The sequence below is a fragment of the Pongo abelii genome, chromosome 13 (genome assembly GCF_028885655.2).
Source record: "Pongo abelii isolate AG06213 chromosome 13, NHGRI_mPonAbe1-v2.0_pri, whole genome shotgun sequence".
In the NCBI taxonomy this organism is placed as follows: domain Eukaryota; kingdom Metazoa; phylum Chordata; class Mammalia; order Primates; family Hominidae; genus Pongo; species Pongo abelii.
This window is the reverse complement of record NC_071998.2, coordinates 70,136,739-70,153,479: the sequence shown is the minus strand read 5'-3', so window position 1 is coordinate 70,153,479 and position 16,741 is coordinate 70,136,739. Positions and strand designations below refer to the sequence as shown.

General features: G+C 41.0%; 1 protein-coding gene across 8 annotated transcripts in view; it reads right to left on the bottom strand.

The window, feature by feature from the left end:
* Positions 1 to 16,741, bottom strand: part of LOC100462498 (transducin-like enhancer protein 4) — a 153,088-nt gene that overhangs the window by 8,909 nt on the left and 127,438 nt on the right. For 7 of the 8 annotated variants that reach the window (XM_024252264.3, XM_024252265.3, XM_009244537.4 and 4 more), the window contains 6 exons: positions 12,815 to 12,934; positions 11,772 to 11,825; positions 10,827 to 10,979; positions 9,472 to 9,604; positions 8,935 to 9,128; positions 8,009 to 8,085 (listed from right to left, as the gene is read on the bottom strand). In XM_024252264.3, the coding sequence (XP_024108032.1) occupies positions 8,009 to 8,085; positions 8,935 to 9,128; positions 9,472 to 9,604; positions 10,827 to 10,979; positions 11,772 to 11,825; positions 12,815 to 12,934 (731 nt within the window). Of the gene's footprint in view, positions 1 to 8,008; positions 8,086 to 8,934; positions 9,129 to 9,471; positions 9,605 to 10,506; positions 10,603 to 10,826; positions 10,980 to 11,771; positions 11,826 to 12,814; positions 12,935 to 16,741 lie in introns of all 8 variants that reach the window. The other variant, XM_054520085.2, reaches the window with a different exon arrangement.

Sequence of the window (16,741 nt, the reverse complement as noted above, 5' to 3'; positions counted from 1 at the left end):
TTACAAAAGACATACCAAGGGAAAGCATTGTGGGTGCGCAAAGGACAGGAAGCTGGACCAAACTGCGGAAGTTGTAGAATTAAATTAAAACAGTTTATCGTTCCTTAATGCAAAAATTTACAGGCTGGCCATGTTCATCAAAATTCAGTCCATTATTGAATGGTCCTCAACTACCTGAATGCTCCCAGAAAAAATGAAGCATGCATTGTGGCTGTAGAAGATGAGGGCACCAGACAGTCGCGGGCTTTTACTTCCTCTGCAGACTACAGAGTGTTGTAGAAGAACATAGTATGTGAGACTTGCTGGAGGGGAAGGAGGTGGGAAGCTAGGAAGCCAATGGACAGAAGACGTTTCTTGCATCAAATCAACAGGACTTGGAGATACATTGGATGTGTGACCTGAGAGAGAGATGCTGAAGAGGACCCTAGGGCTAAGAACCTGGGTGACTAGGTAGACTGCATTGCCTAGTGAAGATGACAGGGAAGCATAACTCAAGGGTACACCTATGGGGAGGTGAAGGAATTGGTTTTCTTGAACTTCAGGGCAGAAATCCAAACAGCTGTGATTCAGGAGTGAGGTCAGGTTAGAAATCATCCATAAAGAAGTGATGGCTGAAACTAAGGGAACGGAAAGAAGAATCCCAGAGCAGATTATGCAGTGAAAAGCGCACCAGATACAGAATCCCAAAGAACGTGGACATTTAAGGAATCTCCGGCCAGAGTAGTTATGGAAGTAGATTATTAGCAGCGATAATAAAATAGAAAGGGGGAGAAGATGTTCAATCACATGACAGTTTACTACGATTCATTCACTTAACACATATTTCTTGAGTATCCAGTGTGCCAAGCATTATGGTAAGAATGGAATAAGAAAGAAATGCACATACCTTGTTCTCCTGAAATTACAGCCTGAGGGGCACATTCATTAGTGAGATATGCACATAAGTAACTATCAAAATGTCAGATGGTCAGTGCGGCGAACAATGCGTGGTAGTCTAGGAATTTGACAGAGTGAAAAGGACAGAGAAAATGGCAATGGGGCTGCAATATAAAGAATGGGTACGAATTGTCTGAAGACAGTATGATGATTAGGAATATGGCAAATTCAAAGGCCAGAGCAAGAAAGCGTGCTAATTATTCATTTATTCAGCAAATACTTCCTAAATGTCTCATATGTTCCAGTTACCATCAGGTGCTGGGGAATCAGGTGAACAATACCGACAAAGTCCCTATCCTTCCACTAGTCTACATCCTAGAGAGGAAAACAGGTAACAGATAAATATAAATAAGTAACCTCAGACGGTGGAAAATACCATTAAATATACACACACATTTTCAGAGAAAAGAGAGTAGGGGAGCACACAGTGGCAGTCAGGTGGCCCTCTCTGAAGAGGCAGCATATGCGCAGAGAGCTGAAGGAATGACACAGGCCTTACAAATAAGTAATGGGGAATATGCCAGGCAGAGGGAACAGCAAATGCAAAGACCTTGACCAGAACGAAGCAAGGAGACCAGAGTGCATTCGGTGGAGAGCATATAGGATATAAGAGTGAAGGGACAGGCAAGGCCAAACTAAAAAGGGCCATATAAGCTGTGATGAGTACAGATATGATTCTGGAGACTTGTGCAAAAAAAGTGACATGATTCAGTTAACGTCTTCAAATGATCTTCTGATTGCTGGGTGAAGAATGGAGTGTAGGTGGCAAAACGAAAGACAACTAGTCCGGGGACTACACAGTAATCTAGAGGAGAAGCAGTGGCTAAAGCCTGGGAGATAGTGGTAAGTTGGAAATAGAACGTGGAGCACTCTGGCTGACTGGAGCCACAGTAGGTTGTACTGGATGGGATACTTAGAATCTGGAGGTGACACAGGGGTGATGATAAGCTCTTCTTTGTGAACCTGTAAATACAGGTAACTGAAGGTGAGGAGGGCAGATGTTCACTAGAGATGAGGGGGTCCAAGACCACGATGAAGATACTGGGGGGTTGTCTTTGTAGATACCAGAGTCAACCAGGATTATGGCAGCCTCTGGGTAGTGGAAGACTCTCAGCCATGTATCAAGTCTTTAATACACTGGGGAAATACTCCCAACAAGGTGGAAGAGGGGGTAGTCCAATGGCACGAGCCTGAAAGGAGCAAGGTTTTCATCAACAGGTAGAAAAGTTCTGTTCATGGAGAGGCTGGAGAAGGGGTGGCAACCACAGCTGTTATTAACCCCACCGCTGGTGCTGAGGTCAGTGAATGAAATGGAAAGGTCACCCCGTATAGGGCTGCAAGTGAAGGGGTGACGTCAGGAGACGGCCAGATTTCAGTTCAGACAAGGAGAAGGTGGCAGTAACGCTCGTGAAAGGCTGAGGTTCTGAGGGATGATGACGGAGAAAAAGGCTAATTGATTTAGCAATTAGGAGGTCATGAAGACTAAATCTTAAAGGAAGAGAAAGAAAGATTATTCCAAGTTTAGATGGTGTTATACATTCTTAATGATAATTTATTAGAAAAGTCATCTCATTCTCTAGTCTAGAATCACTAAATGGTTATTAAAGAGCACTAAGATTTTAAATAGTTAAGAAACCAGGCACACAATTTCCTTCAAGGCCTTCAACAGGACAGCCTTCACCTCAACCGCACCCACTCTGTGAGCACCTACTATGTTCCTGGAAAGAGTCCTTTCAAAGAGTCCAAATGAATTCCAAGAGCCTGCTTTCATTAATGACATTAATGTGGCCCTCTGTTTGCTATTAGTATACATAGAAGGCACTCAGAACTGGAAATAATAAAGCTCTAGTACATACTTATTATCAGATTTTGATAAAATCTTTGACTGTAACTAGCAAATACTCCTGGAAGGTATGAGGGAAGTCAACATTGCTAGGAATCAGAGAAACCCAGGCGCAAAGGGCTATTCTGTTTCTAATTTAATGCACAATGTGTTAAGTACCTCCCATCCATATACTCTGACGCAAACGTCATGCTAAGAATACAAAACTAGGTAATGCACCTGGTCTTGCCCACAAGTGACTAACAATCTAGTTAGCACGATGAGAGAAAAGTACAGAAGTGACTACAATATCAGGTCACATTCTAATGGAAAGTATTCTGAAGTGTTTTGAAAAGGAAAGAGAGTTTATGTTGCGTGAGGGAGAGACATGGTAATAGAGATGGGTTTTTAAAGAATGAAAAGATACCATCAAGTAAAGAGAAAGATGGAAAAAATATTCCAGATAGCAAGAATAGCAGAGAACAAAAGTTCCAAAAGGATGAGGTAAAATGAGCTGGGAAATCCTTGAATTGGTTTGAATCCAGGAATTCATTCAATAATAACCACACAGTAGGTGGATGGAGGAACTGGCCAAGCATAGTCTGAAAAAACATACCAGATCTATATCTCTATATAATTAAATCAATGTAATGCTATAAAAGGGAAGGACCAGAATGCCAGCCTGAGACCTTCCCAGAATTGACTGAAGGGATTTTTGAGGGATAAAGGGAGTGTGCCATTACTGGGCAAAGCTATTCATAAAATAAACTTGGTAGCAAGGAGTAGGATGGACAGGAGGAATTAAAAACAATTAGTCCTGTTGGGCACGGTAGCTCAGGCCTGTAATCCCAGCACTTTGGGAGGCTGAGGGGGATGGATCACTTGAGGTCAGGAGTTTGGAGACCAGTCAGTGAAACCTCGTGTCTACTAAAAATACATAAAAATTAGCCAGGCGTGGTGGCGCATGTGCCTGTAATTCCAGCTACTTGGGAGGCTGAGGCATGTGAATCATTTGAACCCAGGAGGCAGAGGTTGCAGTGAGCTGAGATGGAGCCACTATACTCCAGCCTGGGTGACAGACCGAGACTCTCTCTCAAACAACAATGACAACAACAACAATTATTCCAACAATTTAAGTAAGAGGTACTGGGGGTCCTGAACCAGGCAAGGGCAAGGATGACAAGTTAGAAGGTACAATGGATATAAAATCCTGTAGGACTAAATTGATGAGATCTGAGGAGGAGCTAGAGTAACTGAGTTTCTGAGCTCAGGAAAAAAGAAACATGGTACTTGTAGTTACCAAAAAAAGGGCAAACTGGGAAGAGGACCTAATTTACAAAAGTGCTTTCTGAATATAATGAATTTGTGGTGCAAGTAACATACACTCAAGATCCCAACAAATAACTAGAAATACAGGGCTGGAAGGAGAGGGTGCAGGGAGTCAGAGAAATAGAGTGACCTGAACTCCTCTCAACACGAACACACACACCACAGGTTAAGCTGCTACGAGCAAAGAGTGGCTCTCCAACAAACATGGCAATGAGAATAAGAGACAGTTGAAGAAAATGCTAGGCTTGGACTCTCGGACGTAACTACACTTTGAAAAATCCAGACACATGCAATTTGCTTTTTTAAAAACATGTGCGTCAAACTTGTTATATATGGATTATCATCTTGACAAAGACCCAGCATATTTAAAGAAGGTCACTGGCTTTCCCACCTTCCCCTCATTCTCCTCTCTGAGGCCCAGTTCTGTTATGCTGTGCTCATCTCTCATGCGCACAGTACCTTCTCCACATTTCCAATGTGTCACAAGATGGGCTTCGACCTTGAGGTCACAATGAGAGGTCTGGTTATTGTATTTTACATTGACATACGACAGAAAATTAGGTTAAGTAGCATACAGACCAGTGAGTTAGCCAACAAATACTCGTTGAAGGTTTTTACTATGTATCAGGCATTATTCTCATTTGAAAATCTTGCTTTATAAAAATAAACCAATGCAAAAGAGTCAGATTTCTGAATTGTGAGCAGCCCATAATCCACTAACCTGAGATCTTTTATTTTTGCTGTGTTTACATGTCATATCTCATACAATTAGTACTGTGATTTTAATCAAATAGTTATACACTAGCCATAGAAGTCTCATTTGAGTAGCAGGTGAAGGAGAAAGGCCATTTCTGGCTTATGTTGAAATTAAACTATGCTGTTATTCCAACTACATATGAAGTAGAACCTCTGCTAATTCACCTGAACAGACTAGAGGACTCAATGTGAATTATACAATAAACACCATTTTATTAATTTGGAACATGCATTTAATTATAATTTCTGATAATATCTAGCAATTCATTGTGTGAAATAATTAGAACAGAGACGCATAACTTTTATAAGTCTTTCTGGAGAAAGGTAGTTACATTGTGGATATGTATGGTGGAGGAGGACTTTAGGTGATTTTTTATTTTATTTTCTAGCACACTTAAAAAAGTTTTGTCTTGAAAAATACGCACAAGACAACAATGCACAATTCAGTATCTTATGATCTGGAGAGCCACATAACTGTTATATTCATTTCTGCTATAAAAATCTGTAATAAAAGTATATTATCTCTATATGCATATAAGTGAGTGTAACTTTGTATGTCTTCATGCTCTGTTACATAAAGATACCCCAATGACCCATCTTCTTGGGTCACTTCTGCCCCTAAAACACAATGTATCTCCTACTACATAAGTAGCTGAAAAATGAATAATATGCTGGGACAAAGCTGAAAGGGAAATAATGCTGGGGTTGACTAAACAGCCACCATGTAACAAATGTGGCACTGAATGAACACACAACATATTATCTTACTTCCTATCTTCACATCCTTCTTGTCGAGGAGGGGCCATCCCTGATTCATGAATGAGCTGACTGAAGCTCACAAAGAAATTGTGCATGAAGCCACTCTTCTCAGTGGTTCAACTGGCAGAGTCTAAATTCAAACTTGGATCTGTCACACTCCCAAAACCATATTCTGTTGACTGTACCACATGCTTTTTGGTAGTGTCATTTTCCTGGTAAAGTGTCATTTGCCAACTGCAGTAGATGTGACTCTGTCACTCTCATAAACAAAAATTCTCAACAATCCTCCAATCCATTAACCCACCCTAAAGGATCTTAAACATTTAAACATTTTATAAAATCAAAAGTCAAAACTGATAAAAGGGAAGTCAGCTCAAGACTCAGAAGCACCATCTGAGTCAGAGCAGCTGTGATTCCACAGTGGTTTAACTGGTCCAAATCCCCTAGCCAAGGTGTTTCCTTAAAGACACTTACACCCCTTGCCCCTCAAAGCAGCAGCTGAGCCAAGAAGCATCATCTCATTTGCTCTAGTGGTTATGCTGTAGCTCTGGGTACAACTGTTGGTTACCTAAGAAGTAACCATAAAAAAGGGATAGTACTTCTTCCCTAAAGAAACCCTTCCACTTTCCCCACAAGTTCATATGGAACTTGTGGGTATCTGGGTCATTATTTGATTAATTGTATAACCTTGTTATTTAGCATTGCTTGAAATAGACCCAACTTTCACCTTCAAATACATCAGAGTTCTTGGTCAATAAGACTTCTTAGTCAGTCAACAACTATTTGCAAAACACACACAAGTACACAGAATTTTATGGTAATTGATATTTACACCTTCAACTCTTGAGGAACTCTAATTTGTCTTTTCTCCTCTATTAATCAGCCAAATATTTACCAAGCAACTTGGCTATGGAGCCAGCACTGTGTTTGATACAACAAGGAAGGTTAGGACAGAGTCTGTAGAGAAGTATTCATATGCTACAAAAGGAAGAACTGAGATTCGGATTCCTCAGATGGAAAGTAAAGAAAGGGTCTAGGTTAGGCAACACTGAAGGGATGTGGGGAGAAGAGGGCACGCAATTAACACCAGGGTGAAAACTAAGTGCCCGAGTGTGTGGGAGTGAATAAACAAGCAACGGGAGGTCCAAGAAGAAAGAGATCAGCACATATCCATTCCCTGAATAAATCCATACTGTGAGCACCACTATGAACCAGGTACCATTCTAGGCAGTGGGACTACTTCTATAACCGAATAGCAGAAAGTTCTGTTCTGTTTTCATGGAACTTATAGTCAAGAGGGAGAGGCAGATAATGGCTATAAATAAGCATTAAAAAGGTAGTAGAACAGGAAAGAATAGGGAGGAAGGGAAAGAGGGATAATAGGGTTGTCAGGGCAGAACGCTCTGACATAATGACATCTTAGATAACTAAATGAGACACTAAGCCACAGAAAGTTTTGCAGGAAGAAGGACAGTAAGAACAAAATACCTCAAGGCAGGCAAGCTACCAGGGAAGCCTCTGGGAGAAGGGGCCTTGAGCTGCTACTGAGGGTCAGATCTGGATAGTCCTGGAGACTGGGGAGGCAGCACATATACGGCATGTGTAGTGACAGAGGGGATGCCCACAGAAAGAGTGATGAGAATAAATGCACACACACAGGTGACTAACAAGGCAAGGAGGATCTGCGGGGGAGGCTTCCCAAAGGAGAGGCGAGAGAAAGCAGCCAGCTGGGATTTTAAAGAAAGAGCCAGTGCTACTTTATAGTAAAATCTTTGTTTCTGGGAAGATGAAGACAATTAGCAGAGACAACTGTGATTAGGTAGTAATAGAAAGGTGCATTAGATTAAAATAAAGTATTTGGAATGAGATCCGTTCAGAAAAGGCTAGAACAACTGGTGTGTTGTGTTTTGTCTTTCCTAACTCAAGGAATCTGTGAATACAGAGGCTCCAGATGCCCAGAGCACGGTATAAGAAGCCAACTGAGCAAGTCACCTTTTCTGAAAACAGAACTTAGCATAAGAGTGCCCTTATTTCCTTTCAGCCTTTGAAGTTTGGCATGTCTTTTCTCAACATATTCAAATTTTGAACATCCAGGTTTGCACATAATAATCAGACTTTTGGAACAAAGAATTGCCTTGAAATCTGCAACAGATATAGAGAAGACCTGACTACTGGTGATGTCTCTGCAATTTGCATTTACATATTAAAGCTCAAAATTTTACACTGCAAAACCCCACTTCATTACTTCTCTTCCTGTGCTAAGAGAAAATGAAAAATACCTTGCAAGGTAAAAAATACAAGTCATGGGAACTCCCCCAACACTGTCTAGTGGTACTCTAAGTCTACGGGGCCAGCAAGGGACCTGAGTTTGACACACAATGAGTACAGAGGCAAAAAGGTACTCACGGTTTTCCTCCTGGAATGCCTGTCAGGTTTGGAGGTATTGCTGGCACACGCATGTGATGGTGCGGATCAAATCCCACCTAGAATTTTTCCCAAGCAAACAACAAAAATAAGCACAGTTACATTTGACTTGTTTTATCCTTCTCAAAATCTATTCTAAAACCTGGGAGAATAGATCCTTTAAAAATAAGGTTTTAGAGATATATACAGAAGTATTTATTGGTGAAATGACAGACCAATGTTTAGGATTTAATGGTAACATACTTGGGGGTGGAACACAGATTAAAAAATTATACTAATGATTATTGAAGCTCATGGTAGAACCAAAGAGTCATTACATTCATTATACTATGTGATCTAATTCTGTAGGTTTGAAATTTCCAAAATTAGTATCATTTTGGAAAATTTAAAATTAGTATTCTTTTAAAAAGACATATAAAATAAAAAAGAAACGTCCTCACCTTACAAAAGAAAATGGAACTCAAGATTATAATCACATGTAGCTTAACTTATAAATACCCACAGATCTCTAAATACCTTAGATTATATAAATTACATTAAAAAATACATAGGCCAGGCATGGTGACTCATGCCTGTAATCCTAGCAATTTGGGAGGCTGTGGCAGGCAGATCACATGAGGCCAGGAGTTCGAGACCAGACTGAGCAACATGGTGAAACCCTGCCTCTACAGAAAATTTTAAAAATTAGCTGGGCATGGTGGCGCATGCTGTAGTCCGAGCTACTTGAGAGGCTGAGGTGGGAGGATAGCTTAAGCCTGGGAGGCGGAGGCTGCAGTGAGCCAAGATCATGCCACTGCACTCCAGCCTGGGTGACAGAGCGAGACCCTGTCTCAATCAATCAAGCAAGCAATCAAGCATGACAATCCTCCGTGTGCTAAAATATTATTTTGTGAAGCTCACAAACGCACCACTGGTGATCTCCCATAGGCAGCAGCAGCGGCGGCGGCGGCGGCAGCTGCGCTCATCTGAGGGGAGATGTTGTGGAGCCCAGCGTAGGCCGCTCCGGGGCTGGTCAGCTCTCCGTTCATTCCAGCATGGGGCACAATCCCAAATGGAGTTGGATATGGACAAGGTACTGCCATTGGGGTCCTTAGGCTTGAGGCTGCAAACCAAAATGGATGGAAGAAAAATGAAGAACACAGGAAACAACAGTGAAGACATTTGTAAACATGTTCACAAAATAGAATCTATGGTTCAAACAAGCTTATTTTAATATTCTCAAAAGTCATTCAAGCCTTCAGAGTTCACTCATTCACTTTGTTCTGTTGAACACTTACCATCTGCCAGACAAGGTTGGTCCCAGGTGCTCGGTTCAGGTTAAGTAACTTTGTTTAACAGCCATTCAATGCTGGTCATTAGCACTTTTAATGTACTGTACTCTTTAAATTGCTTTAAATTCTTAAAAACAAGCATAAAAATATAGAAAAAACCTTTTTCTTACTAACCCAAAGGGTCGACTCCTGGTGGTTTTCCAGGTACAGGCCTCAGTCCGGGAGTAGAGTTACTGCCTGGGGTGGGCGCATCAGTTCGTGGAGTAGGGGTATTGGACTTTGAAACGGGAGTAGTAGATTTTTCATTCTAACAAGATGAAATGACATGTACCAGCAATTAGAACATGGTTTTAACAATGACGTTAAACAGTAAAAAGGTAAAGAAAAGGAAAGGAGGAAAAGAAATGGAAGAGGTTCTTCAGCTTGGGCCTTGATTTTCTTTAATAGAAAAGTTAACAAAGAAACAAAAGAGTTCCTTGAGACAGCAGACCTAATATTTGGGAAGACATAAACTAAAGCTGAATTTAGAGGAGAGCAGTTCATTTCTAGGAAATTGGTCTGAGTCAGATGAGGCTCACAAACCAGGATGTCCTAACTGTGGCCACTTGCTGGTGACTTTGGTAAAGACTGGGGTAACTGTGGGCTCCTGGCAGATTGTTCATGTCACAAGAGGCTTCCTGGTGAACAGGTCACATTAGAAAACAGATCCAAGTTTGAATTGTCATAGAGACTAAGCAGAGAGCAGGTGCCATTAAAAGAAGGCCAGAAGGCCAAGAGAAAATAAAATTTAAAAAAAAAAAAACACCAACAATCTAGCCCGTCGCACTTATCCCCCCTAATTTGCAGACCAACTGAGGAATTTCCTTTCCTTTAGCTGTGAATTCCAGACGTTATTAGAAAATTGAATTTGTCTTTTTATTCTTTTTTAAAATGCTATGTTACAAGGAAATAACTGGTGAGGAAAAAAGACACACCACACAAAGTTGCAATTAAGTACACAGCCACAGAAGAATAGGGTGCAGGGAGATTATCCTGATGGGTGAGCAGTTCATTTTTGCATTTGTGATTTGTGATGTGAGTCAAGGTAGACTTTTGTAAATGACAGATTACTTTTTAGATAGGAAGGGAAAATTATTGCAGTCATATGTAGCTTGGTAATTCAAACAAAGCTAGCAACAAAATCACATTCAAGCCCCAAACTAAATTTACCATAAACCACAGGCGACAAAACCATCTCTGTAACCCCAATGTGCATTTTTCATCTTCACTAAGACGTGTTTCACTCAATTTCCCCATATCCCTCTTCTATCCTTGCAAAAAGAATCACAAAATAAACACTCATCACCAACAAGTTAGTAAACTTATTCTGCTCCACATACTTTTGCCAATTAAACTTAAATACCGAACATATATATACATTTGGAAATAAAAGTCCTATAAAAAATGTGAGAAATATAAAGATAAAACATCAAATTCAAATATCAAATTGGCAGAGGCCACACTCAGAGAGATGGTAAGGAGCTGCTTACAAGGCTAAGTTCTTTGGATTTGGAGGAGGGAGTACTGCTGGAAGATGCAATAGAGGCTGGACTAATCGGGGCATCTTTCTTGAGCAGGCGTGTCTTGTCCAGGCCATTCTCTCTGGGGGAATGTGCTGGGCTCCCTCGAGGAGAAGAGGGATCCTACAAAGGAACATCATGGATAGTAATGCAAACACAGCACATTTATAATGCTGGGGTTGTTGGGTGTGGACATTTCTAGCCAAAAGCATTTAATGCATGCTTAGAAGCACAAATGTGCTAGAACAGATAACAATACTCACTGAAACTACTAACGAAAATATTCAGTATTGAGGGCCCCAAAATTATAGTATTTATAGTACTTATTTAAAACCCAAAGAAAAATCAAAACCCCACCCATCTGCAAATTGCATGTCAATGAGACCTGCAGGCTGACCACAGAGATCTGGTGTGCCTTCACTGCAGTAGAGAATGACACTACTCTTAATAGAATAAGAACGAAAAAAAAAAAAAGATGATAAAATCAGTAGTATATAATTTTTTGTAAATAAAAAGTGGGTCCCTTTAGAAATCAAGAATATGTTTTGGGCCGGGTGCAGTGGCTCACACCTGTAATCCTAGCCCAGGAGTTTGAGCCCAGCCTAGGTAACATAATGAGACCCCATCTCCACAAAAAATTTAAATATGAGCCAAGCGTGGTGGCACGTGCCTGTAGTTCCAGCTACTTGGGAGGCTGAACAGGGAGAATCACTTTAGCGTAAGAGTTCAAGGCTGCAGTGAACTGTGGTCACAATACTGTACTCTAGCCAGGGCAAGAGAACAAGACCCTGCCTCAAAAAACAACAACAATAACAAAACGACAAACCTCAAGATATTTTGGATACTAATTGTTTGGGCAACTAGTCTTTGATATGGCTGGGCAAGAGCAAAAAATTAAAGTAGCCACAAACATACCTCATTGGAAACGTCAACCACCAAGTTGTCATCACTTTTCTCACCATCGCTGTCCTGCATTGACAAGTGAGAAGCATTATCTTCTCCCCTCACAAAACATACCACATTTACCCTAAGTAAGTCCAGACTAATTCCTCATATGTTATAAAGATGAGCTGTACCAAACAGTGTTAAATACTTGACAATGTCCTATTTTCTTTAATCCTCATGATGATGCTATGGAGGTGGGTAATATATTTTTCAGATTATGAGACTGATGCACTGCCCACTGCACCAAGAGGGTGACCTGACCACATTTTTCAGTTTACAAAATTGAAGCTGATGGTTGGCTTATTACTCTATAGAGTAGAGGCTGCAAACTGACAGGCCCAGGCTAAATCCGGCCTACAGACAGGCGTGGTCTGGTTTGTCGGTATTTTAAAAAACTGCATATTGGGAGGTAAAAATCCAGATTTCCAGCTTTTCATGAGGCCTGTAGCCCTGTAGGACACCAGCAGGGAAGCAGAGCAGGGGCCGCCTGCCTCCACACTGCTCCATCCAGCTTGCTCCCCCATCTCACTCCTGTGACCTGCCCAGCCACTAGAGGAAAATGAGCTTCATTCCAGGCTAGGGATGATCTTGGATGTCTCTCCATGTTTTATTCCACAACATTTGGTATATCCTTCAGCACATGAATCCATCTAGGCATTTAAACACATTTTTTATGATTTTATATTTTTTTCCTTAACAATTCCAGCTAACCACAGAAAATCCAACCACTCTGAAATAAATGGGGAAGCAAATACACCTATAGAAACAATAATATGGATCATCCAGGTCTTCTGTTAGCTGCCCAATGAATCATTCTATCCTCACATGCACCTGTACACACACAGGACTTCAGCTAGCCAATGGCTACAGAGCTATAAATACAATAAATGTTTTTTGTCTCCTAAAGGATGTTATCCTGTGTTCCTGTGTTGGCTGGTAATAGTCAAAGGGTAAAATGGCTGCAGATAAAAAGGCAAGCTGGCCTCCCCTAAAGCAAAGGTGAATGAACTTACGTAACGAGCTGCAATTTCCTTTTCTTCAGTTTTCTGTTTTTTGCTCTCCGAGGAGTAGTCTGTGGAGTTTCTGTGCTTCTCAGCACCTCGGAAACTGGCTGATGGGGATACCGAAGAGCTCTGGAATTAGAAGGAGAAGAAGCATGGTTGAGAAATTATCATCTATTTAGCCGAGTGATTTTCAAGTCACTTGAGACTTTCTTTTCTTTTTGTTCTTTAGTACATACTTGCAAAGCTGTTAAGAGGAGACAGGAGAGAGCGGAGGAGACAAAAGGAAGAAAACAGGGATATAAAGGGAAAGACAAGTAGCAAAAGACAAGGGGGAAAGATAATAGGAAAGAAAGACAAAGCGAGAAGAGGCAGAGATGGGACAGGAATTACCGTAAAAACAGAATGGGTTTGGTTTTACGGATATATTGTACTGTTGAAATGCCTTTAGAAAGTTGGAAAAGGGGCTGGGCATGGTGATTCACACCTGTAATCCCAGTACTTTGGAAGGCCAAGGCGGCGGGCAGATCACAAGCTTAGGAGGTCAAGACCATCCTGGCCAACATGGTGAAACCCCATCTCCACTAAAAAGACAAAACAAATTAGCTGGGCATGGTGGCATGCCTACAGTCCCAGCTACTCAGGAGGCTGAGGCAGGAGAATTGCTTGAACCCGGGAGGCAGATGCTGCAGTGAGCCAAGATGGCACCACTGCACTCCAGCCTGGGCGACACTGAGACTCTGTCTCAAAAAAAAGAAAGAAAGTTGGGAAAGGAAGCATATATGAGAAAAAAGGGAAGGAGAAAAAGCCAGGTGTTTTTTTTTTTTTTTTAAAAGTTTGCTGGCTAATGCGAAGCCAGCATTTCAAGCTTCTACAGAGAAACTATAAAGTAGAGCTTTTAAGAGATAATTAGTAAGTCAATAAAAAAAAAGGGGGGAGAAGTAATTTTGGGGGATTTGAGCAACCAAAGATGGCAGTCATGTGACACATAGGTCATATTTATGAAGTTTTGCTCAGCGCCATATATTAGGGCCTGGAAGATACAGAGTGGCAGGAAAAACACCACCTGCAAAAATGCATATTATTCCTTTCTCACTCCTATAGTTTTCATGAACCCACACCTTTCAATGTCTGGAAACCTAGGAATGCCGCTGGGGCCAGGGAATGGAGAAAGATGCTCCATGCCTCTTGGGACCACACTTAGGCTCAGCCTGTATGCTTCACCTCTGCTTTCAAGGAGCTCTCAACTGGAGAAGTCTCCTATACAGACAAGAGATGTGGGTGACAAGACCTGAAGCAGAGAATGACTCTATCTGCCATGAAGGTCAGGTGGTTATTGGGAACATTTAGATAATATGAGAGCTTAAAATCACGGATGAAGAAGTGAAAAAAGTGCCAATGAAAACTGGAACAATCTTAACAATTGCCTAGTGACTATGCTTCAGACGGACCAAAGAAAAGATCTAAATGCAGGCGAGGTGGGAGAGCAGGAGCTGGGCTGAGGGTTGCGCTATGCTGCTGAGTGGTGAATGGCAAAAACCTGAGTAACACAGTCCCTTGGCAGGGAACCAGGGCAGGGCTACCAAGTGTGAATGACCCTAACCCAGGGTAAGAAAGGGCTGATCTTGGAGAGTAGTAGAAAGAATATCTGAAAATCTCTATGGAAAAAAAGTTATAGGAAGAACAATCACCACTGGAACATCTCTGTCTGGCATGCAAATCAATTCAGAAAACTGGTCAGGAAAGCTCTTCCTCATTTATAAATTTATTTCATATAAGACTAACTCTTTGAACGGTTTTTTTTTTGCTTTATCTTTGTTGGTAATAACTGATGTTTATAAAAACATACAACATTTACGAGGGCCTTTTAATTAACTATGAGAGAAAGTGTGTTACCCAGAACTTTTGGGTCTATGTTCCATTTTATTTCCACTGAGCCATAATGTCACAATCTCTTTTGTGGCATTTCTGAACTTTCAAAGCACATTGTTAGAAGATTGACAGTCTTTCTTCATACCTGTGGTGATGGCAACTCTTTATTACAAGCTCCAAAGGTGTGCAGGTGGGAGTTTGGTGGGGGAGAGAAATGGGACCAGTGAGTGGGGTGCCCACTGGGAGGGGCTGGGGACCTCTAAATCCTTCCCTGCTGTGCCAGCCCCTCTTGAGGTTTTATATGAATACTCTATCCCTATCAAATATTCAGCCTTAAATTTAGTGGCAGAAAAGACTGCAGGCATTATTCAGTAAGGCTGAAGATTGACGCAAAACATTACGAGCCAAACGATTTTTTAAAGTGGACTACTTCTTGACTTTTGTGTATCTCTGCTGAGTTCCAAACCTCATTCCCAAGCCATGAGACTTGGGTCAACACTTCTGCTTTGCTTTCACACAACCCAATGCACTCAGCAGGTTTTCATGCCCACTGAAACCATGCATGCAATCATCATCTGTGGGTTACTATCTACCATACTTCACGCCTCAATCCCGTTTCTAGTTTTCCCCTCTCCAGTCTATACACCTCACTTCTGGAATTCATACTTCCCAAAGAGAGGTTCAGCCTGTTTTAACTCCTCTTTTAAAAGGACAGTTTCCTACTGTTCACAGGGGGAAAAAAATTCCTAATTTCTGAGTATGGCTGTTTTCCAAAGTCCTCACTCCACACCCCAATCCAGAGTCCTGGCCTTGTATCCTACATCAGCACTATGAGCCAGTGTTCCCCTGGGCTCTGTGTATTTTCGTTGCATCTGTAGCCTTTTTTCCTGGCTTACAGCAATGCCTATTTTCTCAAGATCTATCTTTTGAAATCCCCCACTATCCTTAAGAATCAGCTCTAATGTCACCTTTCAAAGCTTCCTCAGATGCTGTCAGGCGGAATTAATCATTCATTCCTCTTTGTTTCCTTAACATTTTGTTCCTACAATGAGTAAAGCACTCACAATAAATTTATTGCTGTGTTTACAAGGCCACTTCCCACTTCAGGCTGTGGGCTCCCTGAGGGTGGGGGCACCTAGCATCATGAGCAGAAGGGAACTGCCCAGAAATATTTCTCAACACAAATGGCTGAACATCCCCTCTGCACGCCTCAATCTCACTCCAAATCTCTTATGATACATTCCTTTTCTGAGCATCACTAGGATGAACAATTCCATGGGAGACCATTCACTAGAGTAAGATTTGTGTGGTGGTACCCTTGGAATCGGTAATATGGCAAGTCAGCCCCTTCCTCACCTTTGCTCCTTTACCTACCTTTAGATGCAAATCTGGCTAATTTGACATTTTACAAAAAGAAGAAAAATGGAGTATATATATCTTTTATTAACAATTCTGATTCTGCTATATTCTATTGAAAGTTATTTCCACATTGTTTAAGAGGAAAAATTTCTAAACAAAACAATTTCTTAAAAATACTAAAAGGTAATGCCTATTTAGATTTAGATTTTATGTTCATTTATTGGCTCATATGTACAACCAAATACTTCATATTTTTCTTAAGCTAGCTGTTTCCGGTTTTGCAGGCAGCGTTGTATTTTTGAATTTGACTGTAGAACAGAGTTACATGTTGGAGTTTCCTGGTAGAATGATAAAGTAGTTAATTATCACTAGCATTTAAAGGTTAAGCTGCACAATGGGCACTGGGGCAATCAGCAATGTTCTAATAACGTAATTACTCTGGAATCAAATTGGACTTGGCACAGACTCTCATCATGAATCTTGTAAGTCCACCATTCTGCCACAGGAATGCCACTTGGATCTTTGCTAGGCATGTGAATAAGAGGAATTAAATAAATACCAATAAAGTCATGCTTTTACTAGAAAAGCTTTTTATTATTTTTTATTTCTCTATTATTATTTTAAAAGCTCAATTTAGATATTTCTCAAGTTTACTACATAAGAAACTTACTGAAGCTGCATTGTGACCCTATAAATCTATACATTTAG